The sequence below is a fragment of the Lynx rufus genome, unplaced genomic scaffold (assembly GCF_022079265.1).
Source record: "Lynx rufus isolate CCGP_SWC_20201006 ecotype Redwood Valley unplaced genomic scaffold, mLynRuf1.p SCAF_15, whole genome shotgun sequence".
Lineage (NCBI taxonomy): Eukaryota > Metazoa > Chordata > Mammalia > Carnivora > Felidae > Lynx > Lynx rufus.
This window is the reverse complement of record NW_025814829.1, coordinates 61,284,214-61,306,240: the sequence shown is the minus strand read 5'-3', so window position 1 is coordinate 61,306,240 and position 22,027 is coordinate 61,284,214. Positions and strand designations below refer to the sequence as shown.

Sequence of the window (22,027 nt, the reverse complement as noted above, 5' to 3'; positions counted from 1 at the left end):
TAAGCATCCGACTTCAGCTCAGGTCACGATCTCGCGGTCCGTGAGTTCGAGCCCCGCGTCGGGCTCTGGGCTGATGGCTCAGAGCCTGGAGCCTGCTTCCAATTCTGTGTCTCCCTCTCTCTCTGCCCCTCCCCCGTTCATGCTCTGTCTCTCTCTGTCTCAAAAATATATAAAACGTTAAAAAAAAAATTAAAAAAAAAAAATGAGCAGACGATATGAAGAGACATTTCCCCAGAGACATACAGATGGCCAACAGGTACACAAAAAGGTCAACAGGAGTCACTGTCAGGGAAAGGCAAATCCACAATGGGGCATCACTTCCCATCTATCAAAGTGGCCAATATTATAAAAAAAGACAAGAAACAACAGGTGTTGGTGAGGATGTGGAGAGAAAGGAACCCTCTTGCACTGTGGGTGGGAATGCGAACTGGTGTGGCCACTATGGGAAACACGGAGGTTCCTCAAAAAATTTGAAAGTAGAACACCCTTGGGGCGCCTGGGGGGCTCAGTCGGTTGAGTGTCCAACTTCGGCTCAGGTCATCATCTCACGGTTCATGTGTTCGAGCCCCGGTCTCGGTTCATGTGTCGGGCTTTGTGCTGACAGCTCAGAGCCTGGAGCCTGCTTCGGATTCTATGTCTCCCTCTCTCTCTCTGCCCCTCATCCAGTTGTGTTCTGTTTCTCTCTCTCTCTCTCTCTCTCTCAAAAGTAAATAAACATTAAAAAAATAAAAAAAAAACAGAACCTTATTCAGTAATTCCACTTCTGGGTATTTATCTGAAGAAAACGAAAACACTACCTTGAAAAGATATTTGCACCGATGCTCACTGTAGTATTATTTATAACAGCCAAAACACAGAACCTACCTAAGTGTCCACCAATGGATGAAGGGTAATGAAGATGTGGTGGGTATGCACATTCACACGCACGTGTGCGCATGTGCGCGCGCATACACACACACACACACACACACACACACACACACACACACACAGAGGAATATTACTCAGGCATAAAAAACAGAATGAAACTTTGCCACCTGCAATAACACGTATGGGCCTTGAGGGAATTACGCTCAGAGAAGTAAGTCAGAGAAAGACAAACACCGTATGATCTCACGCATATGTGAAATCTAAAAAAAACTCCCTGAAAAACAAAACAGACCAAAAAAACACAAAAAAAACAAAAACCAAACTCATAAATACAGAAAGACTGGTGGTTCCTGGGAGGGGCGGGGGGGACTGAAACAGGGGAGAGGGGTCAAAAAACACAAGCTTCCAGTTATGAAGTCAGTGCTCATGGGCATGTACGTACAGTGTGGTGACTGTAGTAAACAGTGTCCTGAGTATTGAAAGGTTCTAACAGAGGAGATTTTAAAAGTTCTCATCACAAGAGGGGCGCCCGGGTGGCTCAGTCGGTTAAGTGTCTGACTCTTGATTTCGGCTCAGGTCGTGATCTCCTGGTTCGTGAGGTCGAGCCCCACATCAGCTCTGTGCTGACAACACGGAGCCTGCTTGGGATTCTCTCTCCGCCCCTGCCCTTCCCATGCACATACATACACAAGCACTCTCCTCCTCTCAAAATAAATAAATAAAACTTAAACAAAAGTTCTCATCACAAGAAACAAACTTTGGAACCACAGTGACAGATGTGTTAACTACTCTTATTGTGGTAATCGTTTTGCCACGTACACAAATATCAAACCGTTATGTTGTGTGCCTGAAACGTATATAGCATCATACACCGATAACATCTCAATTTTCTCAAAGCGTAAAAAAAAAAAGTTGCCAGATACGACATCACAATATCAAAAGAATGGAACAACACAATCAAGTGGAATGTGGGGACGGTCCAGTATAAGAGAACTATTAACACAGCCTGCCATTATTAATGAATTAAAACAATAAAAATCATATGATCACCTCTATTGGTGCTAAAGATATTTGATAAAATTCAACATTCGCTAAAAAAAAATCTCAGTAGAAGTAGACAGAATGAAAATACACAACGTACCAATAGTTAAATAAGTGATACAGCTAAAGCAGTGGTTGGGGGTTAATTTATAGAATAAATGCCTATATTAGAAGAGAAGAAAGGTCTAAAAAAAAAATAATAATAATAACAACCTATTCTTCCACCTTAGGCTAGAAAAAGAAGAGCAAAGAAAACCCAAAGCAAGCAGAAAGAAAAAAATTAAATAAAGATTAGAACAGAGGGGCGCCTGGGTGCCTCGGTCGGTTAAGCGTCTGACTTTAGCTCAGGTCATGATGTCACAGTTTGTGGGTTCAAGCCCCATGTCGGGCTCTGTGCTAGACAGCTCGGAGCCTGAAGCCTGCTTCAGATTCTGTGTCTCCCTCTTTCTATGCCCCTCCCCTGCTCACACTCTGTCTCTCTCTCTCAAAAATAAATAAACATGAAAAAAAGATTAAAAAAAAAGATTATGGGAACGCAAGCTGGTGCAGCCACTCTGGAAAACAGTATGGAGGCTCCTCAAAAAACTAAAAAGAGAACTACCCTACGACCCAGCAATTGCACTACTAGGCATTTATCCAAGGGATACAGGTGTGCTGTTTCGAAGGGACGCATGCACCCCCATGTTTATAGCAGCACTATCGACAAGAGCCAAAGCATGGAAAGAGCCCGAATGTCCATCGATGGATGAATGGATAAAGAAGACGTGGTATATATATACAATGGAGTATTGCTCGGCAATCAAAAAGAATGAAATCTTCCCATTTGCAACTATGTGGGTGGAACTGGAGGGTATTATGCTAAGTGAAATTAGTCAGAGAAAGACAAAAATTCTATGACTTCACTCATATGAGGAATTTAAGAGGCAAAACAGATGAACATAGGGAAGGGAAACAAAAATAATATAAAAACAGGCAGGGGGACAAAACAGAAGAGACTCATAAATATGGAGAACTGAGGGTTATGGGAGGGTTATGGGAGGGGGGATGGGCTAAATGGGTCGGGCACTAAGGAATCTACTCCTGATACCATTGTTGCACGATATGCGAACTAATTTGGATGTAAATTTTAAAAAATAAAAAATAAAACAAGTTAAAAAAAACAAGAAAAAAAAGATTAGAGCAGAAATAAATGAAATAGAAAAATAAGAGACAAAATGATGAAACCAAAAGTTCTTTGAACAGATCAACAAAACGGACAAACCTTTGGCTCTACTGACCAAGAAAATAAACATACATGGACACCTTCTGAACCTGTAAAACTTATTTCTCCTCATTCCAACCCAAAAGTCATCATCATAGTCAAAGTCAAAGTACTAAAACCACGGTCACTACCATGGGAGATAAGACCAAGGTATTGACTATCACTATTTTTTAACGTTGTTTTGATGGAATTACCCAGTAAGAGGAATAAAAACTGTAAAGGAGAAGACAAAAATCGTTATTTGTAGGTGATATGGCTGTCCTAGCAAACTCAAGAAAATCAACTGTAGTCACTGACAATAGTAAGAGAATCTAACGAAGCGGGCGAATACAAAGTTGACGTGCAAAAATCAGTATCCTACGGGCGCCTGGGGGGCTGGCTGGCTCAGTCGGTTAAGCGTCCAACTCTTGACTCTGGCTCAGGTCATGATCTCACAATTTGTGGGATCGAGCCCTACACTGGGCTTGGCACTGGTAACACGGTGCCTGTTTGGGATTCCCTCTCTCTCCCTCCCCTGCTTGCGGCTCTCTCTTAAAATAGATAAACAGAAAAACAAAACAAGGGGTGCCTGGGTGACTCAGTAGGTTAAAAAACTGGCTCTTGGTCTTGGCTCAGGTCATGATGTCACAGTTCGTGGATTCAAGCCCTGTGTTGGGCTCTGCGCTGACAGTGCGGAGCCTGCTTGGGATTCTCGCTCTTCCTCTCTCTGCCCCTCCCCCGCTCATGCTTGTGCTCACTCGCTCTCTCTCTCTGAATAAACATTTCTGAAAAATCAGTATCTTAAAAAAAAAAATCAGTACTTTCCTCTGCATAAGTGAGAATCAGATAATAAAACAGGGGAAATATCCTGTTTATGAAAGCAAAAATGACCAGCACAACAGTATTAAATACTTAGGAATACCATGAAGAAATGTACAAGATCAACATGGAAAAGTCTGTAAAGTCTACAGAGGAACACCACGGCCCGAATAAGTGGAACCTACCAGCAGTTCTCGGACAGACGGTCTCAGTGTTACAAACACGTCATAGGACATAAAGTAATTCATATTAGTGTGAAACCAATAAAAATCCCAACAAAATTTTTCTCCTAGTCGGGGTCACTCTAAAGTTCCTATGGAAAAATAATTGTGCAAGAAGGGGCACCTGGGTGGCTCGATTGGTTAAGCGTCTGACTCTTGATTTCAGCTCCGGTCATGGTCTCCCGGTTCGTGAGTTCGAGCCCCACATCGGGCTCCACACTGACAGTGCAGTGCCTGCTTGGGATTCTCTCTCCCTCGCTCTCTGCCCCTCCCCCACTCATGCTCTCCCTCTCTCTCTCTCTCTCTCGCAAAATAAGCAAACTTAAAAAAAAAAAAACGTGCAAGGATACTTTTGAGAACCTAAGAAAAGGATATGTAATAATATCTTACCAGATACAAAAACACTATGTAAAAGCATATTAAACAATTTGACACTGGCACATACAGGGACATACTAGACAGAAAGAGATGCAAAGTCTAGAAATAATCCCAAATATATACAGGAACGTAGCTTGTGATGCAGGCAGCATCTTAATTTTTTTTTTAATTTTTTAACGTATATTTATTTATTTTGAGAGTGAGCGCGAGCAGGGAAGGGGTACAGGAAGAAAAGAGAATCCCAACACACCCAGCGAGGAGCCCGACAGGGGGCTGGATCATGCGACCTCGAGATCATGACCTGAGCCGGCCAAGAGCCGGATGCAGGCAGCATTTTAAATCGTGATGGACCACTCAGTCAATGAGACCAGGACCACTAAGTAGTCCTCTGGGAAAAATCAAGGTTGCAGTCTCACCTAATCCCTTACTCCAAAATAAATCCCAGATGAAGTGAAAATTGAAGCATTAAAAAAAAAAATGAATTAAATACACGTGAATTCAAAAACTATAAATGTCAGACTAAGGAAGATCTTTCTGAGTAAGTATAAACCCAGGGAGTGCTAAAAGGAAAGAGTTGTATTTGACCCTTCAATTTTTTTCAGTCCTGCATGGTAAAAAATGCAGAAACAGAGTCAAAAAAACAAGCTACAAACTGAGAAAAATTACAATCAATATAAACAGGCCAAATGGCTAATATTCTTAGCATATAAAAAATTCTTATGAGGGGCGCCTGGGTGGCTCAGTCGGTTAAGTGTCTGACTTCGGCTCAGGTCATGATCTCGCGGTTCATGAATTCGAGCCCCGTGTCGGGCTCCGTGCTGACAGCTCAGAGCCTGGAGCCTGTTTCGGATTCTGTGTCTCCCTCTCTCTCACACCCTCCCCTGTTCATGCTCTGTCTCTCTCTGTCTCAAGAATAAATAAACGTTAAAAAAAAAATTAAAAAAAAAATTCTTATGAACGAATAAGAAAATGATCAACAGTCTAACAGAAAATAGGAAAAAAGACAAACAGTTTACGGGAAAGAAATCGTTTTTCTCTTCTCTTCTTTGATTATTCATTTATTTATCTTTTTTTTTTTTTTAACTTTTTTTTTTTTTTTTTTTTTTTTTTTTTTGAGACAGAGAGAGACAGAGCATGCAGGGGAGAGGGGCAGAGAGAGAAGGAGACACAGAATCGGAAGCAGGCTCCAGGCCCTGAGCCATCAGCCCAGAGCCCGACGCGGGGCTCGAACTCACAGACCGCGAGATCGTGACCTGAGCTGAAGTCGGACGCCCAACCGACTGTGCCACCCAGGCGCCCCTATTTATCTTTAAAAGTAGGTTTCACATGCAGCACCAAGCTCCGCATGGGGCTTGAACTCATGACCCTGGGATCAAGACCTGAGCTGAGATCAAGAGTCGGATGCTTAACCAACTGAGCCACCCAGGAGGCCCCAAGAAATCATTTTTAAACCTATGTGAAAAGTACTCGAGGTCACTCACAGATGAAATGCCAACGAAAACCAGGAAGATGCTATTATCGGATCGGCAAAAATCAGACGCTTGGTTCCGTGCGGAGCAGCAAACGCTGGGGAAACAGGCACCGGGACGGGCTGTGGGGAGAGCACACCAGCCAGCACGGGGCCTCTGAGAACGAGGTGGGACTGCTGTGCAATGTTTAACTGCTGCAACCACGGGGATGGTGCTGGAGGGTGTCATGCTAAGTGAAATTAGTCAGAGAAAGACAGATACCGTATGACTTCACTCATATGAGGCCTTTAAGAGACAAAACAGATGAACATAAGGGAAGGGAAGGGAAGCAAAAAGAATATAAAAATGGAGGGGGACGAAACAGAAGAGACTCTTAAATACGGAGAACAAACTGAGGGCTGCTGGAGGGGCTGTGGCCAGGGGGTGGGCTAAACGGGGAAGGGGCATCAGGGAGGGCACTTGCTGGCATGAGCACTGGGTGTTCTACGTGGGGGGTGAATCACTGGAATCTACTCCTGAAATCATTATTGCACTAGATGCTAAGTAACTTGGAGATAAATTAAAAGCAAATAAAACAAAACAAAACGTTTAAATGTGCACATCCTGTGATCTGGCAGTTTCACATGTCAGGCATCTGTCCTAGAAAAACACCTGCAAGTTTATACAGACAGGCCTGGGGTGTTCACGACACCATTATCTGTACTAGTGAAAACTTAGAAACCAATTAAATGCCCGTAAGCCAGAGAACGTACAAACTACGGTATCGTAAGGCTCAATAATATATAACGGTAAAAAGAAACCAAACACTGAAGTCTACCTATCATCTACCTCAATCAATCAGCATGGCCAAATCTCAAAAACAGACTTAATTAAAAAAAATTTTTGTTTTAATCTTTATTTATTTTTGAGAGAGAGAGAGAGACAGAGCGTGAGCAAGGGAGGGGCAGAGAGAGGGAGACACAGAATCCGAAGCGGGCTCCAGGCTCCGAGCTGTCGGCACAGAGCCCCATGTGGGCCTTGAACTCACGGATGGTGAGATCACGACCTGAGCCGAAGTCAGATGCTTAACCAACTGAGCCACCCAGGTGCCCCAATTTTTTTTTTTAAACGTTTGTTTATTTTTCAGAGGGAAAGAGAGAGAGGGAGCGCACGCAAGTCGGGGAGGGGCCAAGAGAGAGGGTCAGAGGATCCAAAGCAGGCTCTGTGCTGACATCAGCGAGCCGATGCAGGGGCTTGAACTCGCAAACCACGAGAGCATGAGCTGAGCCAAAGTCAGACGCTTTACTGACTGAGCCACCTACGCACCCCCAAAACAGACTTTTAAATGAAAAACTAAATTACAGAATGATGTGTATGTTATCATGAAAATGATACTACAAATAGAATTTTAAAACCAGAAACATTCAAGAACACCACATATTTTCTGTGAACACCTATTTAAAGTTTTAGAAAAGCCCTATAAAGACCTAAAAGGATAATCAAACTCATTACAGCAGTCACTAGTTACTGAGGGAAGCAGACCTAGGGAACGGGTAGAGGTAAAAATTAACGATTGGAAAAATTGTAAATTTACAGAAAAGTTGCAAAGATACGCCCCTCACCCAGCTCTAATGTTAACACCTTCCATAACCATGGTTTGTCAAACCTAAGACATTAGTAGTGGCACAACAGTATTAACTAAACTACAGACTTTACCACTAATGTCCTTTTCCTGTCCCAGAATCCAAGTCGGGATAGCACACCATACTTCAAAAAATGAACTTTTTGGGGTGCCTGGGTGGCTCAGTCGGTTCATCACCTGACTCTTGGTTTCAGCTCAGGTCATGAGCTCATGGTTCGTGAGATTGAGCCCCACATCAGGCTCTGGGCTGACAGCGTGGAGCCTGCTTGGGATTCTCTCTCTCTGCCCTTTGCCTGTGAGTGCTCTCTCTCTCAAAAATAAATGTTTAAACACACACACACACACATACTTTCCAGTCATTAAGTAAAATGTTTTCTCCCCTCTCATTTCCTTACAAAACTCCGAACTGACTCCCTATCACCAAATCCTACTTGTTTTCAGTCCACTCTCCTCTCCATGCTTGCAAGGGTGCATTTGTGAGACAGGTCTGGCTTTCTACGCTGGGAAAAAGTCCACCAATAAAATAATGGCCTTTCTAGGTCACTAATACAGGAGCTGAGTTGGAGCACTGACTTAAGAAGAAGAACTTGCTACTTGAGACGTAACAGAATAATAAAAATAAACCTGATCACGTGAGCACTTGCTCGCCTCCCTTCCCGTGGAACAAAATGCTTGTGACACACGTACCTGCGGGACCATCGCCACTCTCTGGTTTCTTTTAGGGGACCTGGTATTTATTTGTCTGTCGTCTTCGTCAGAAAAGAGTCGACTTCGCTTTGAGTTTCTGAAAGGCTAGGATAGAAATTTGTTTCTTTAATAAAAGGACCGACCACTTCTCGTTTTTCTTCCAAAATCTAATCCTGTACTGGGTGATCCAGCTGACGCTGGAAGGATGGAGTGTCGGCGACACCAAGCGCTCAGAGTCAGACGTGACTGATCTTAGATTTACAAAGCAGTGACGTGCATACTGATGCGGTCTGTTTACAATTCAAACACCTAGCTGATGAGTAAGACTGGAACCCAAGTGGCCTTAGAAGCCTTGAACGTGCAAGCGGAAAGTAAGCTCTGACAGTTCCAGACCTCGTCGTGTCAGTGCTCAGACTGACAGCAGGGGGTGTATCACACGGCGTCCGCCGCACGGGGCTGGGCTGGACAAAGTTACTAGATCACGCGAGAGACTCAACTGAAACGTGTGATAACATACTAGACACTCTGTTGAGAACTGTTACCCGAATTTCCATTTGTGAACAAAAGCACAAGATTCCTATCTCAGGTATCTGATAAGTGCCTGGAGAACCGAACTAGACCACAGAACCAGAACTAACTGGCTTAAGTGCCCAAAAGACGTCATACGCTTAAGGGTCAGTAATACGAACAGTTTTACAGTCCACCCCGGGTTCGGAGGCCTCAGCAACAGAGAAGGACAACGGAAGTAATATCCCAATCGTACCCACATCCTGTTTCAAATCCTTGTCCCAGCACTGGACACGGTCTCCCGCCCAGCTGGAAGGGAGGTAGGCACAGAGGGTTCACAGCATATGGCCAGCATCCAACAGAGTCAAGGCTAGAGGTGCCGGGCCTTGAAATTAAACCCACCGAGAGTCTTAACACTCCATAGCCCTGGCAGGAAGTCCCTTCTGTCACACCTGTACTTACCCTTGACCTACGTGAGATTTTGAGATCTTACCACTTACTTCTATATCTTTTTGCAGGGAGCATGTGAAATTTTCTGTATTCTAAATAAAGTATGATTTGGAGTGATCAGAGGTTGGTGTGTGTGGTTTTTTGTTTGTTTGTTTGTTTTTCGTCTTGCCTACTAAAGAAACTGCAATTGCTTAACAAATGCCTGATGACCAGATTATCAAAGGCTACTGATGGAGTATGATCGTATACTACTCAATGACACTTAAAGACTCAAATGCCTGGAGATGGGGAAAACCTTGGGAAACTCTTGCTGTCCTGTAAGAATCTGCACATGACAATAATACAGACAATTTAGCTATCATATTCTAAAGAGTAAGAAACACTAATTCCTTACCATTTCCACAGTAGACCCCGTGTTCCTGCCTTTCCAAACAGGTGTTTTTTGTAAAGAGCTGTACTTTTCATTCCGTGTGTTAGATAAGCTTCCCTCTGTAATAAGTAATTATTACTAATAAGATTTAAGTTCAAAGGATTTTATACTACAAACATTGCCTTTTTATTAACAGCAATATATCTGAAATATTTACCAATATGGAAAAAATATACTGAGCACAGTAATTTTGGTTTATTACAAATGAAAAATCTCTTCCGTATTTTTTTTTTTGTCAAGCGCTACATAATTGGACGAGGCACTGAATCTTGAAAGTATTAAATTCTCCCATTAAAATATGTGTGGTTTCTTTCTTTGTGTTCTAGTAATTCCTTCATTCTAATTTGCTAAGAATAAGAAGCACAATCTGATTGAAAACAGGCAGTGGAAAAATGGAAAAAGCTTCTGACTTTGAATTTAGAGTATATTTCTCAACGTTTCCTGCTTCGATATGTGAAACCCTGGATATACAAAAATAAAACGTGTGGGTGTTTCTGTTTTCCTTGATTCAAAGAAATGTCTTCAGAGCTATCTGCAACCGGAAACAATCCGATCAGGTAACTGATGAGAGATATTATGAAAATAAAGAGAGCGAGTTCAATTTTTATAAAAAGGATAGGTTTATACAAAGACAGAAAACTAGGATGAATACACACAAGACAGTTATTTTTATTTCCTTCTAGGTGCTCATCAGCATTTTCTAACCGTTTTCTGTAAGAAATATATCACTTGTACATGTACTTTTTGAAAGCGAAATGGTTTTAATATTGGGAGGAAAAGAATAACGGAATACTTTTTTCAGATGTACATTTTAAGAAGCACAAAAAAGGCAGAGTGGGGCTGACCCTGCCAGGCAAACACGTCAGGGCAGTCGTAGACACAAGCGTTCTCAAGCCGGGACTTAATGCGGAAAATCACCGACACAACACACAACACAGTAGCTCTAAAAACTAAAAGTACTGAACAAGTACTGAAAGTACTCTGAGCATAGCCTGGTTCAGGATTTACTTACCCGGCAGAATCCTGCTCAAGCAAAATCTCAAAACAAACTACAGCAAGAGGGGTGGCCAGTGTACGTGCAGAAAGAAAGAGCAAGACCAAGGAACATGTACAACTTTTCTTCCGAGAAAAGTACTATCATTCTTTTATTTCAAGAGACTTACGTTATTACTCTTAAGGCCAGATTCCTAAGAAATAAACTCATGCAAAAATACAGCTGAGCACAGTTGTTCAATAAAATGCTTTCACTCTAGGGGCGCCTGGGTGGCTCAATGGGTGGAGCGTCCGACTTTGGCTGGGGTCATGATCTCACAGTTCGTGGGTTCGAGCCCCGTGTCAGGCTTTGTGCTGACAGCTCAGAGCCTGCTTTGGATTCTCTGTCTCCCTCTCCCTGACCCTACCCCACTTGTGCTCTCTCTCTCTCTCTCAAAAATAAATAAGCATTTTTTAAAAGCCTTAATTAAAAAATGCTTTCACTCTACTATGATGTCTGCAATGTTTACTTAAAAAGTTCTCGGGGTTTGGGGCACCTGGCTGGCTCAGTCGGTAGAGTGTGTGATTCCTGATCTGGGGGTCGTAAGTTTGGGCCCCACATTGGGGGTAGAGATTACCTGCAAATTATAAAAAAGTTATTTAATCAATAATTCTAGAGAAAATTTTTCTATGTCTTTTTAAGATTTTATTATTCATAAGTAATCTCTACACCCACTGTGGGGCTCAAACTCCCAACCCTGAGCTCAAGAGTCGCATGCTCTACCGACTGAGCCAGCCGGGCACCCCAGGGGAAAAAAATTTCTCAGTAATTTCCAACAACCAAGGACCCATTCTCCTATAACAGTCTATGAATTTAAGATTTCATCAGTGAAAACCAATTCTTAAAAGTTAGAATGAAGCCTAATTTGGAAAGAAAAGAGAAACATTGTATCCCCGTTAATTTAATGAATCAAATTTCCACCTTAGGCCATACGCGAAGGACCGCGCTATGATCTTACCTTTCAAACTGACAAGGGCTTTTGCTGAAGAGCCTGCAAGGAAAACAAATCAGTGTTATTTCAGAATCGACACGAGAGAAACAGAACTTGGCTACAGGGCGAAAGCGGCCCATCTGGTTTTAGGGGCGTAGAGACTGAAGTGGCAGGGGGGTGTGCAATCAGAGGTAGCCAGAGCTGGGGCACCTGGGGGGCTCAGTGGGGTAAGCGTCTGACTCTCAATTTCAGCTCAGGTCGTGATCTCACGGCTCCTGGGACGGAGCCCCGCGGCGGGCTTTGCGCTGACAGCTCAGAGCCTGCTTGGGATTCTCTCTCTTCCCCCCCTCCCTCCCTCTCTGTCCCCCCTCCGTCTGCACTCCTCTCTCTCGAAAATAAACACACATTAAAAAAATAGAAAGAGGGGCGCCTGGGTGGCGCAGTCGGTTAAGCATCCGACTTCAGCCAGGTCACGATCTCGCGGTCCGTGAGTTTGAGCCCCGCGTCAGGCTCTGGGCTGATGGCTGGGAGCCTGGAGCCTGTTTCGGATTCTGTGTCTCCCTCTCTCTCTGCCCCTCCCCCGTTCATGCTCTGTCTCTCTCTGTCCCAAAAATAAATAAAAACATTGAAAAAAAAAAATTTAAAAAAAATAAAAAAAAAAAAAAAAAAAAAAAAAAAAATAGAAAGAAAGAACCAGCGGGCCATCCCAGCTGCAGGCCAGAACTCAGGCAAAGTAAGGACAAGCTAGAGAGAGCTATCGGGAGTCCTGTGGAAGTTGTGAGAGCTGGGGGAGGGAAGGCAGGGAAGCGTCGGCACAGAGGGATTTGGGATCCTCACCCAGAAGCGCCCTGGTTGGTGCTGGAGAAGGAAAAGAGAAAGGGACACGGCCATTTACTGAAGAAAAGATCAGCAGTGGCAGCGGAGTGGGGAGAAGAGAAGGTGCAAAGGATCCAGCGGGACTGTCAATCGGGCCGGGGGTCCCCTGGGAGTCTAGAGTCCAGGTGTGTGCCCCCTTCAGGACCCCCCAGCTGGAGTCGGAGCAGCCCAGAGGGGCTGGCACACAGCTGGAGGGCTCTCTGACGAAAACACGCCTCCGTGCATTTGAGTAACCCGGAGGCTCCTCACACACCCAGAATCTGTTGTTAATAAAGGTCCGAGGGGCTCTGTCGCGGGGAACCCTCAGCCCCCCTCCAAACAGCCGGCCTCCAGGCTCTGGTCGCTGTCCTGCGGGCGCTGGGGGCGAGCGGAAGCGGAGAAACCACAGGGAAGTACACGTTGATGAGGCAGGGAGCGCGCTACATTGGAAGTATCAGAACTGGCTACGTATATTGCAAAGAAGTCCAGGTCACTTGCAAAATAATAGGGGCACCTGGGTGGCTCGGTTGAGTGTCTGACTTCGGTTCAGGTCACGATCTCTCGGTTGGTGATTTCGAGCCCCGCATCAGGCTCTGTGCCGACAGCTCGGAGCCTGGAGCCTGCTTCGGATTCTGGGTCTCCCTCTCTCTCTGCCCCTCCCCCCTCTCAAAAATAAATAAACATTAAAAAAATTAAAAACAAAAAGTCACACCCGAACTCACAGACACAGAGAACAGTTTGGTGGTTGCCAAAAGTGAGGGCTGGGGGTGTGGGCAAAATGGGCAGAAGTATCAAAAAGGCACTAACTTCCGGCTCTAAGAGAAATAAACGCTGGAGATGTGATGCACAGCACAGCAACATGAACGCTGCTAAGAAAGCAGATCTGAAAAGTGCTCGTGGAAGGAGAGAAAAGCGTAACCACGGGTGGTGATGGATGTTGACTAACCCACTGAGATGATCACTTCACATGTATCAAGTCATGATGTTGCACTCCTGAAACTAACACAATGTTAAGTATCAATTTTATCTCAATGTTGAAAAATCAACAGGAAAACCCTTTCTCTGCTCCAGAATAGAAACTGTTCACAGAATTCCGGATGAGCAAAAACTCCCTCTTTTAACTTTAAAAACAAAAACAAAACTGTTGAGAACACCTTTTTTTTGTTACTATAGTCATAGTCAAATTATTACATATCATTCCTCATTTTTAAGTCTGTTTCATTTAAAAAAATTTTTTTTAATATTTATTTTTGAGAGAGAGAGAGAGACAGAGTATGAGTGGGGGAGGGACAGAGAGAGAGGGAGCCACAGAATCCGAAGCAGGCTCCAGGCTCTGAGCTGTCAGCACAGAGCCAGACACGGGGCTCGAACTCACAGACCGTGAGATCGTGACCTGAGCCGAAGTCGGACGCTTAACCGACTGAGCAACCCAGGTGCCCATAAGTCTGTTTTATTTTAGAACCAGCTACTTGTCATCTCAGTTACTGTGACATCCATTTATGTTTGATGGAATATAATCTACAATCAGGCAGCAGTTAAGTTATTCAAAAGTTTGGTCATTTACCTGCACTGAGAAAAGACAAAATTTTAAATGGCATGTTCAAAATGTGTATAAACATCTTTAAAGAGCCAATCCGTTAGGACATTTCCTAAAACACAAAAACAAATACAGGATGATCTCGGGGGATAAAGTAAGAAAGAGGACTATGAACTAGGTAAAAAATCAGAGAAGGCAGAGTCATTCTCCTTGTTGTTTAACAGAAAGAAGCAGCCATGATTCACAACTCGTACGAATGGACAACAGACTTGAAATGAAAAGCCACGGATAAGGTACTGCAGTTCTGGCTACGAAACGTTCTCACGCAGCTCAGATCCCGAACTGCAGCCGACTTTTCCTCCACAGGCAGGATGAGAGAGGCTTGTAGAAACAGACGAGCCATCAACACCAAAGCCACTCTTGCTCTCACTCGACTCTCTTGCCTCGATGTGGAGAACGGGTGGGTAACAGGACACCTTAACAGCCTCCAAACAGCAGCCGGGTTTAATGACAGCGGAAGTAGAAGCATGGGGGAGAAGTGAGGGAGCGAGGCCATAAAGTCTAGCTAAAAAGCCTCACGCGGCACAACACGACGGGGAAGCAGCTGGCGGACAGGGCACGTATCCACCCGGCTGCCAAGAGAATCTGGTTGGTTTTGGAAAGAGCAGTGAGCATTCACTCCCCCGGCGAATACGCAGAGTGCTGACTGCACCCCCGGGCCCTGCTCGAGGCACGGGGGCTTCAACAGCAACGCAGAAGAGCCAAAGGCCCCACTGTCATGCACTTCACATTCTAAGGAGGGGAGATGAACAGATACATCGAGTGGGGATAAGCACTGGGCGGGGACGGGGTGGGGGGGGCAGGATATCAGGAATGTGGGCAGGGGGTGGGAGCGGGAAGACTGTTTCCATGAGGTGCTCGTGGTCAGTTAGCTGCTCTGGAAGGTGATATCTGAGCAGAGAGCTGAAGGAAGAGGTGCGAGCCTCAAGGATATCCATTCCTGCTCCGTGACGGTAAGACTCTGTCCTAGGGATTCTGACCTACCCCTTTTAGCCTTTTTTTTCTTTTTCGAGGGGCCACATAGCATAATGGTTAAGGGCACACATCGAGACTAGCTATATTTGAATCTTGGTTCTGCCACTTTTTTGCTGTGTTACCTTAAGCAATTTACTTAATTTCTCTGTGCTGCTGATTCTTCATTTGTGAAACACGGATTAAACGAGTTACCGTATGTGAAAGTGCTCAGAGAACAGTGCCCATAGCACATGGCTAATTTTTATATCGTGCTTATCACTAGTATTACTTTGATCAATTAGAAAAAAAAAACTTCTAGGCTAAGCACATGGATTTTACAGGCTGGTGCACAGAAGTTAGGACACGGGCTGTACGTGTGTATATGTGCTGAATACGTTCGTTCGTTCGTTCATTCAACAAAGTATTCACTGAATGCCTCCTGCAGCACCATTCCAGGGGCTGGGATCAGCTGCCGGAAGAGACAGAGCCTCTGCTCTCAGCACGCTTACAGTCTAGTGGGAAGAGACACACAGTAAACAAGTACAGGAAATGATAATGATATGTGCAGTTGTCATAAAGGAAACAAACGAAGTGATCTCACTGTGTGTGGGGGGGGTACTTCACATAGGGTGCTGAGGGAAGTCTTCTCTGAGGAGGTAACATCTAAAAAGGACTAGTCTTGAGGGAGCAGGAGGTCAAAGCAGTGGGTCTGGGCAGAAGAAATACCAGGTACAAAAACCCTGAGATAGGGCGTTTAGAGCATTCAAGGAGCAGCAGGGCAAAGGCCATTGTGCTCAGGGAGCAGGTCATGGGAAAGGGTCAGAGAAGTAAGGCAGGTGTCAGGCATGAACCGGAAAGGCAAGCAGGAAGAAAACCAGAACCCGTGCCTTCTCCAGGGGGCTTCCAACCAATCTCATGGACAGACGCAAAGCCACAGCTGTGACCACTGCCAGAAAGAAGTTACAAGACCGAATAAAAAGATTTCATAAGAAGGTGTCACCTTGTCCGGGAGGATGGAAAATAACTTTCTAAAGAAGCTTGGGGGTAAAGGATGTAAAGGATAAACAGACATCAACTGCAAGCGAGGGAAAGGAAGAACATTCCAGATGGTGAGAAGAGCGTGTGCAAAGGCCTTGCAAAAAAAAGAAAGCCTGGTGAGTACAGGGACTGAAAAAGGTCAAATTTAGCTCAAAGGGACAGGATGAGGGGTTCCTGGGTGACTCAGCTGGTTAAACATCCGACTCCTGATTTTGGCTCAGGTCATGATCTCACAGTTCACGGGTTCAAGCCCTGAGCCAGGCTCCGAGCTGGCAGTTCAGAGCCTGCTTGGGATTCTCCCTCTCTGCCCCTCTCCCATTGGTTCTCTTTCTCAAAATAAATAAACTTAAAAAAAAAAAAAAAGGGACAGTAGGAGAAGAGTGGTACCAAACGAAGCTGGAGAGGTGGGCGTGGCCAGAGTCCAAAGGCCCCCGTGGCTGTGATAGTGTCCCCAGCAGCAGGATGACACATGCCCTCTAGAAGGACTGCTCTGACCCCTTGGAGGTTGCAGGGTAGGGGCGGGCAGTGGGTTAATGGGAGGCCGGGAGGCCGAAGGGATTGGTGCACGGGCATGTCGGGTGATGGGGAGAAGGTGAAAGTTACAAGACTTGTCAGGTCCTTGTCACGGGAGGTGGAAGACGCAAGTGCCCAAGTTTTCATGAGCGCTGGGGGGAGCTGTTCATTAAGGCAGGAACTACTGGGAGGACTTCGTCCTGGGGGGGGGGGGGGGACTATGAGGTCGGTCCTGAACCCCTGAAGTTGAGGATTTCACATCCGACAGCAGATGTGAGATATGCAGCGGCTGCAAGGAGAGGCCTGGGTTTCCTCGTACACAGGAACTGGCGAGAGGACTTCCGTCAACCGAAACGAGCACTTAAGGAGCATCTGGGTCACAGCAAGTACGCGTATGGCAGCTTTCGTTATTGGTAACGTTACACTGGCTCCTGGCTAATGCACTGGCCAGTCCCTTCGACTCAAATTGGCAAAGAAACCTGCTATTTCCAGCATCAAACTGAAAATCACTTCCCACCAATCTTCTCCAGGTTCGTTAGTAGCGCGTCAATTCAACGTAAATCAAGTGTTCACATCCACCTGACACGTGGCACCGCGTGTGACCAACGAGCAAGTTGTGGTCTCGCTAAACAAGACGTCCCTGCACGCACACAGGTGAACGGCCCATGTGCACCCCTGCGACCCGGAGAGGTCACAACGTGACACAAACGATGGTGACCCAGTCTGAGAGCGTCGCTGGCGTTTGAATCCTGGTACCTACGGCCCCCAAGTCTCTACCAAGAATCCTAGTAGGTCCTCAATAAATACTTAACGGTGACGAGCAAATATTCCAAATGACAGTTACAAGAAAGCCGCTTCAAACACCCCTCGTCTCATGTCAACAGAAGGACCGGCCTTCAAAATCACAGGTCCGGTGGTGGTGACTCCTGACACGCGCTGACCACCCCCGTCCCCAAGAGAGCAAGGTCTCCCGGGTGGCCGGCACGTGGCGTGCAGGCCCACCCTCACCTGGGGACGTCCGTCGCCACAATCCCGGTCCTCTCCAAACCGGAAACAACGCTCACGGCAGGTCTGCCCTTGCGCCACGTCCAACGCGGGGGGGGGGGGGGGACAGCCGCACCTGACCACCTGCTGCAATTAGCAAACGTTACCATTGAAAACCCCGCTCCCCAGTCACTCCAGCCCCACGTGGCGGGGGCCAGCACCCCGACGATCCCGCGCGCACTCGGTTCTGGGCCCACAACAAACCCACGACTCCGACTCTGCCCACACAACTTTCCGCCAGTGGGGCAACTCGAACTTTCCTAACTCCGCGACGCGGTCGGAGGCCGCGACCCCCACGAAGAGCACGGAGGCGGCTGCGCGCCGCCCTCCTGGGACAAGCGTCCACGTGTCCCGCGCGCCCGGCGGGAGCGCACGGCGACGGGGACCCGCTTCCGTTCCGCCGGGACCCTCGCGACTCACGGGCGGCCGGGCGGGCGGGCACGCACGCACCGGACGGGGAGCGGGGGGCCCTTCTGCGACCGACTCGGGCGACCGCCTCCCCCCGACTTCAGACGACGGCGCCGCGGATTCCCACCTCGCGTCCCACGGCGCCCCGAGCGGGGGCCTGGCGCCCTCCGGCGCTGGCCGCGGGCGAGCACCACCCGGGTCACGGGGGCGGAGGGAGGCGAGCCAGGAAGGGCACGGGCGGGGCGCGCCGCGATGCTCTCGGCCGTGGAGGAGGGCACGCGCGCGCACGGGGAAGTGTGCGGGGTGGGGGCGGCCCGGGTCCTCCCCGCCCCCCCCCCGCCCCCGGGAAGGCCCACGGCCACCTGTGGTCCCGGGGGAAGGGGCCAGCGCTGTGACACGGAAACACTTCCAGGGGTGGACACGCCGGAGGAGGAGGAGGAGGAGGAGGCGGGGGGGGGGGGCGGACAGCGGGGGATCCCCCGGCGCCCGCAGAGGCAGGAGCCGCGACAGGACGCCCGGGCCGGCCGGGGCGGCCCCCTCCCCGGCCCCGGGCCCTCGCGGCCGCGGCCGGGCGAGTTACATAACCCCGCCGGGCGAGCGGGGCGGGCGGCGAGGACGGCCCCCCGCGGCCCGGGGCCGCTCCTCCCCCACCCGGCCCGGGGCCCGCGTGCGGCCCCCGCCCCCGCCCCCCGCCCCGGCCGGCGCGCGCCGCTGCCCCCGGGCTTTCGGTTTCCGGCCCCGGCGCTCACACCACCCCAGAAACCCACACACACACACACACACACACACACAGACACACACACACACAGGCACCATAACAAAGGCGGCGACGCGGCGGCAACACGGCGGCGGGAGCCCTGGGGGAGCGCGCCGGGGCCGGCCTGCCCCGCGGAGGGCACGGCCGCCCGCCCCGGCCGGCGCGGCCCGGGGCGGGGGAGGGGGGGCGGGCGGGCGGCCGGCGGGAGGCAGGGGCGCGCTCGGAGGCGCTACTCACTCTCGTCAGGCAACTGGTCGAGCTCCGCCATCTTGAACGAGCCGCGCCGCTTTTTCAAAGGCTGCCCGCCGCGGTGCATTGTGGGGCGGAGACTGTCTTTGCGAGGGAGGTTCGAATGCGGCGCTCGCTGCCCGCGGCGCGGCGGGCTGAGGCGGGCCGGGGAGGGGTGCGGCCGAGCGGGCGCGGGCCTGGGGAGGGGGGGGAGGAGGGGGGGGAGGAGGGGGAGGTAGGCGGCCGCGGCCCGGCCCGGCCCGGCCCGGCGCCGGGGCGCGCGGGGGAAGCGGCCGCGGCCCGCCCTGCCCTCCCGGGGCCCCCGCCGCGGGCGCCGCTGCGGACGGAGGGGGGCGCGGCGGGGCAGGCGGGCCCGAGGGGCCCGCGGGGGTGGCGGCGGGGACCTGCGGGACAGCCCCGGCCGGGTGGCCACGTTGGGCGCTCGGGCCGCCGCCGCAGGGCGGCTGCTCTGCTCGCCGCGACACCGCGCGGCGAGCGCGGAGGGCATCGCCGGCCCGGCGACCCGAGGCGGCGGCGACGCGGCAGGGTGGCGGGGCCCCTGCCCGGGAGTGTGCCCGGGACACCGATGAGAGAGCCCGTGCCGCTGGGGGACACGTTTCACGGCCCAGCGATACGCCACCGTGGCCGGTGCACAGCGCATTTAACAGAAGTTAACGAGCCCCGAGCCTTTCCCTCCGGGGGTCGTGGGGGTGGGGGAGGGGTGCGCAGAAGGGGTAATGGAAAGACGACACGGGTGACTTCCAGGAACTAGAAGCGGAGGCGTGGTAGACAGGTGAGGCCGGATCAGCGCTCGGAGGCCGGGCCGAGGAAGCCCTCGGACTTGCACCGGGGCAATGGGGGAGTGGGCTTGGCAAAGATAGGGGTGACATGCTTGCATTTGTGTTGGAGAACAAAAATGGGGGCGATGGATGGCCCTGTGACAAGGTGACAGTCTTGGAAACCAGTCCAGTCTCGTTTTGGGGGGGGGGGGGGGCGGTGGTGGTGGTGAAAACGCTCCGTGGGGCCGGCCGGCCAAAGAGGGGAGAGATGCCTGCCTGCACGAGTCCTGCTAGAGGTTCCGAGGATGGGCTCCGGAGCCCTGAAAACCTGCTTGGGGTTCCGGCTGCTAGTTGTATAATCCCCGGCTGGTTTGTTTCTTACCTTAAGTCTCTGTGCAGTCACACTCGCCCCTGACAAGTGCAGATAATAACAAGGTTGCTTTGCGGATTAAATGAGCTGGTAGATAAAGGCGTTCTCCTAGTTGGTGACACATTTTGACTCCAATGTTAGCTGTCGCTGCCACTTTGCTTGAGTATCACCACCAGCCTGTGCCTTGGAAACCGGGTGCTGCCAGCTTGCCGGGGGGGAGGAAGGGGGCAGAGTGTGAGCAGACAGGGTGAAAAATTCAGTTTTAGAAAATAATCCTTAGGTCACTGATTTAACCCCTCCTGTGCCTTCTTAGACACGTTCTGATGGGCCCTCTAAGAAGTCGAAAGGCGTGCATCCCTATGGTCAAAGTCATGTCAGTGTGGAGAGGAGTTTAAGAGGTCAGATCTGAGAAGGGGAGTGAGGGAAACCGCCTTTGGGAAAGTAAACCTGTGGTCAGAGTATCATTGGACCAACGCAAGGCTGCTGTTTAAGTAACTTGAGGCCCTGCCTCTGATAATCTGCAGTTTGGTGTTCGTTTTTTAATTTTTTTAATGTTTATTTTTAAATTTATTTTTGAGAGGGAGAGCGAGAGTGGGGAAGGGGCAGAGAGAGACAGAGACACAGAATCGGCAGCAGGCTCTAGGTTGTCAGGACAGAACCCGACAGGGGGCTCGAACTCACGAGCCTGGAGGTCGGGACCTGAGCCAAAGTCCGACGCTTAACCGACTGAGCCACCCAGGCGCCCCAGTTCTTGTTTTTCAAACTTTATTTACTATCATTTTTTAAAATTCCAGTATAGTGAACGTACAGTGTTATATAGTTTCAGACGTACAGCATAGTGATTCAACGCTTCCGGACATCACCCAGCGCTCATCACAACAAGTGCCCTCCCTAATCCCCATGTCCTATCTCCCCCATCCCCCACCACCTCCCCTCTGGTGACCAGTAGTATGTTCTCCGTAGTTAAGAGTCTGTTTCTTGGTTTGTCCCTTTTCCTGTTTGTTTTGTTTCTTAAATTGCACAAATGAGCGAAAGCATACGGTATTTTTTTTTCTCTGACTTGTTCAGCATAATACACTCTAGCTCCGTCCACGTTATCGCAAATGGTAAGTCTTCATTCTTTATTTATGGCTGAATAATATTCCCTGGTGTGTGTATGTGAATATCCTTTATCTCGTATGTCATTTGCAAATATCCTCTCCCATTCCCTAGGCTGCCTTTCAGTTTTGTTGTTTCCTTCGCTGTGCAGAAGCTCTTTATTTTGACGTAGTCCCGTAGCTTATTTTTGCTTTTATTTCTGTTGCTTCAGGAAACAAATAGAGAAACGTTGCTACAGCCGATGTCAGAGACATTACTGCCTGTGTTCTGTGGTAGGGTGTTATGGTTTCGGGTCTCACGTTTAGGTCTTCAGTCCCTTGTGAATTTATTTTTGTATGTGGGGTAAGATAGTGGTCCAGATCCATTCTGCGTGTCGCTGTCCAGTTTTCCCAGCACCATTTGCTGAAGAGTCGGTCTTTTTCCCACTGAATATTCTTTTCCGCTGTGTCGAAGAGTAGTTGACCATATAGTTGTGGGTCTACTTCTGGGTTTTCTGTCCTGTTCCTTGTGTCTGTTTTTGTGTCGGTACCATACAGTTTCGATGACTACAGCCTTGTAACACAGCTCGAAGTCCCAAATCGTGATGCCTCCTGCTTTGCTCTTCTTTTCCTACATTACTTTGGCTTTTGTGGTTCCATACGAGGTTCAGGATTGTTAGTTCTAGCTCTGTGAAAAATGCTGCTGGTATT

General features: G+C 48.8%; 1 protein-coding gene across 8 annotated transcripts in view; it reads right to left on the bottom strand.

The window, feature by feature from the left end:
• The window catches only part of LIN9 (lin-9 DREAM MuvB core complex component), a 63,350-nt gene extending 44,128 nt beyond the window's left edge, over window positions 1-19,222 (bottom strand). The window contains exons 1-4 of one of the 8 annotated variants that reach the window (XM_047077141.1): window positions 19,101-19,222; window positions 11,725-11,757; window positions 9,698-9,792; window positions 8,347-8,451 (exon numbers count right to left, since the gene is read on the bottom strand). In XM_047077141.1, coding sequence (XP_046933097.1) covers window positions 8,347-8,451; window positions 9,698-9,792; window positions 11,725-11,757; window positions 19,101-19,179 — 312 coding nt within the window. In that variant the 5' untranslated portion in view covers window positions 19,180-19,222. Of the gene's footprint in view, window positions 1-8,346; window positions 8,452-9,697; window positions 9,793-11,724; window positions 11,758-17,662; window positions 17,681-18,148; window positions 18,167-18,233; window positions 18,280-18,468; window positions 18,487-19,100 lie in introns of those variants that run through there. The other 7 variants (XM_047077137.1, XM_047077144.1, XM_047077138.1 and 4 more) reach the window with 7 other exon arrangements.
• Window positions 19,223-22,027: the final 2,805 nt, after the last annotated feature.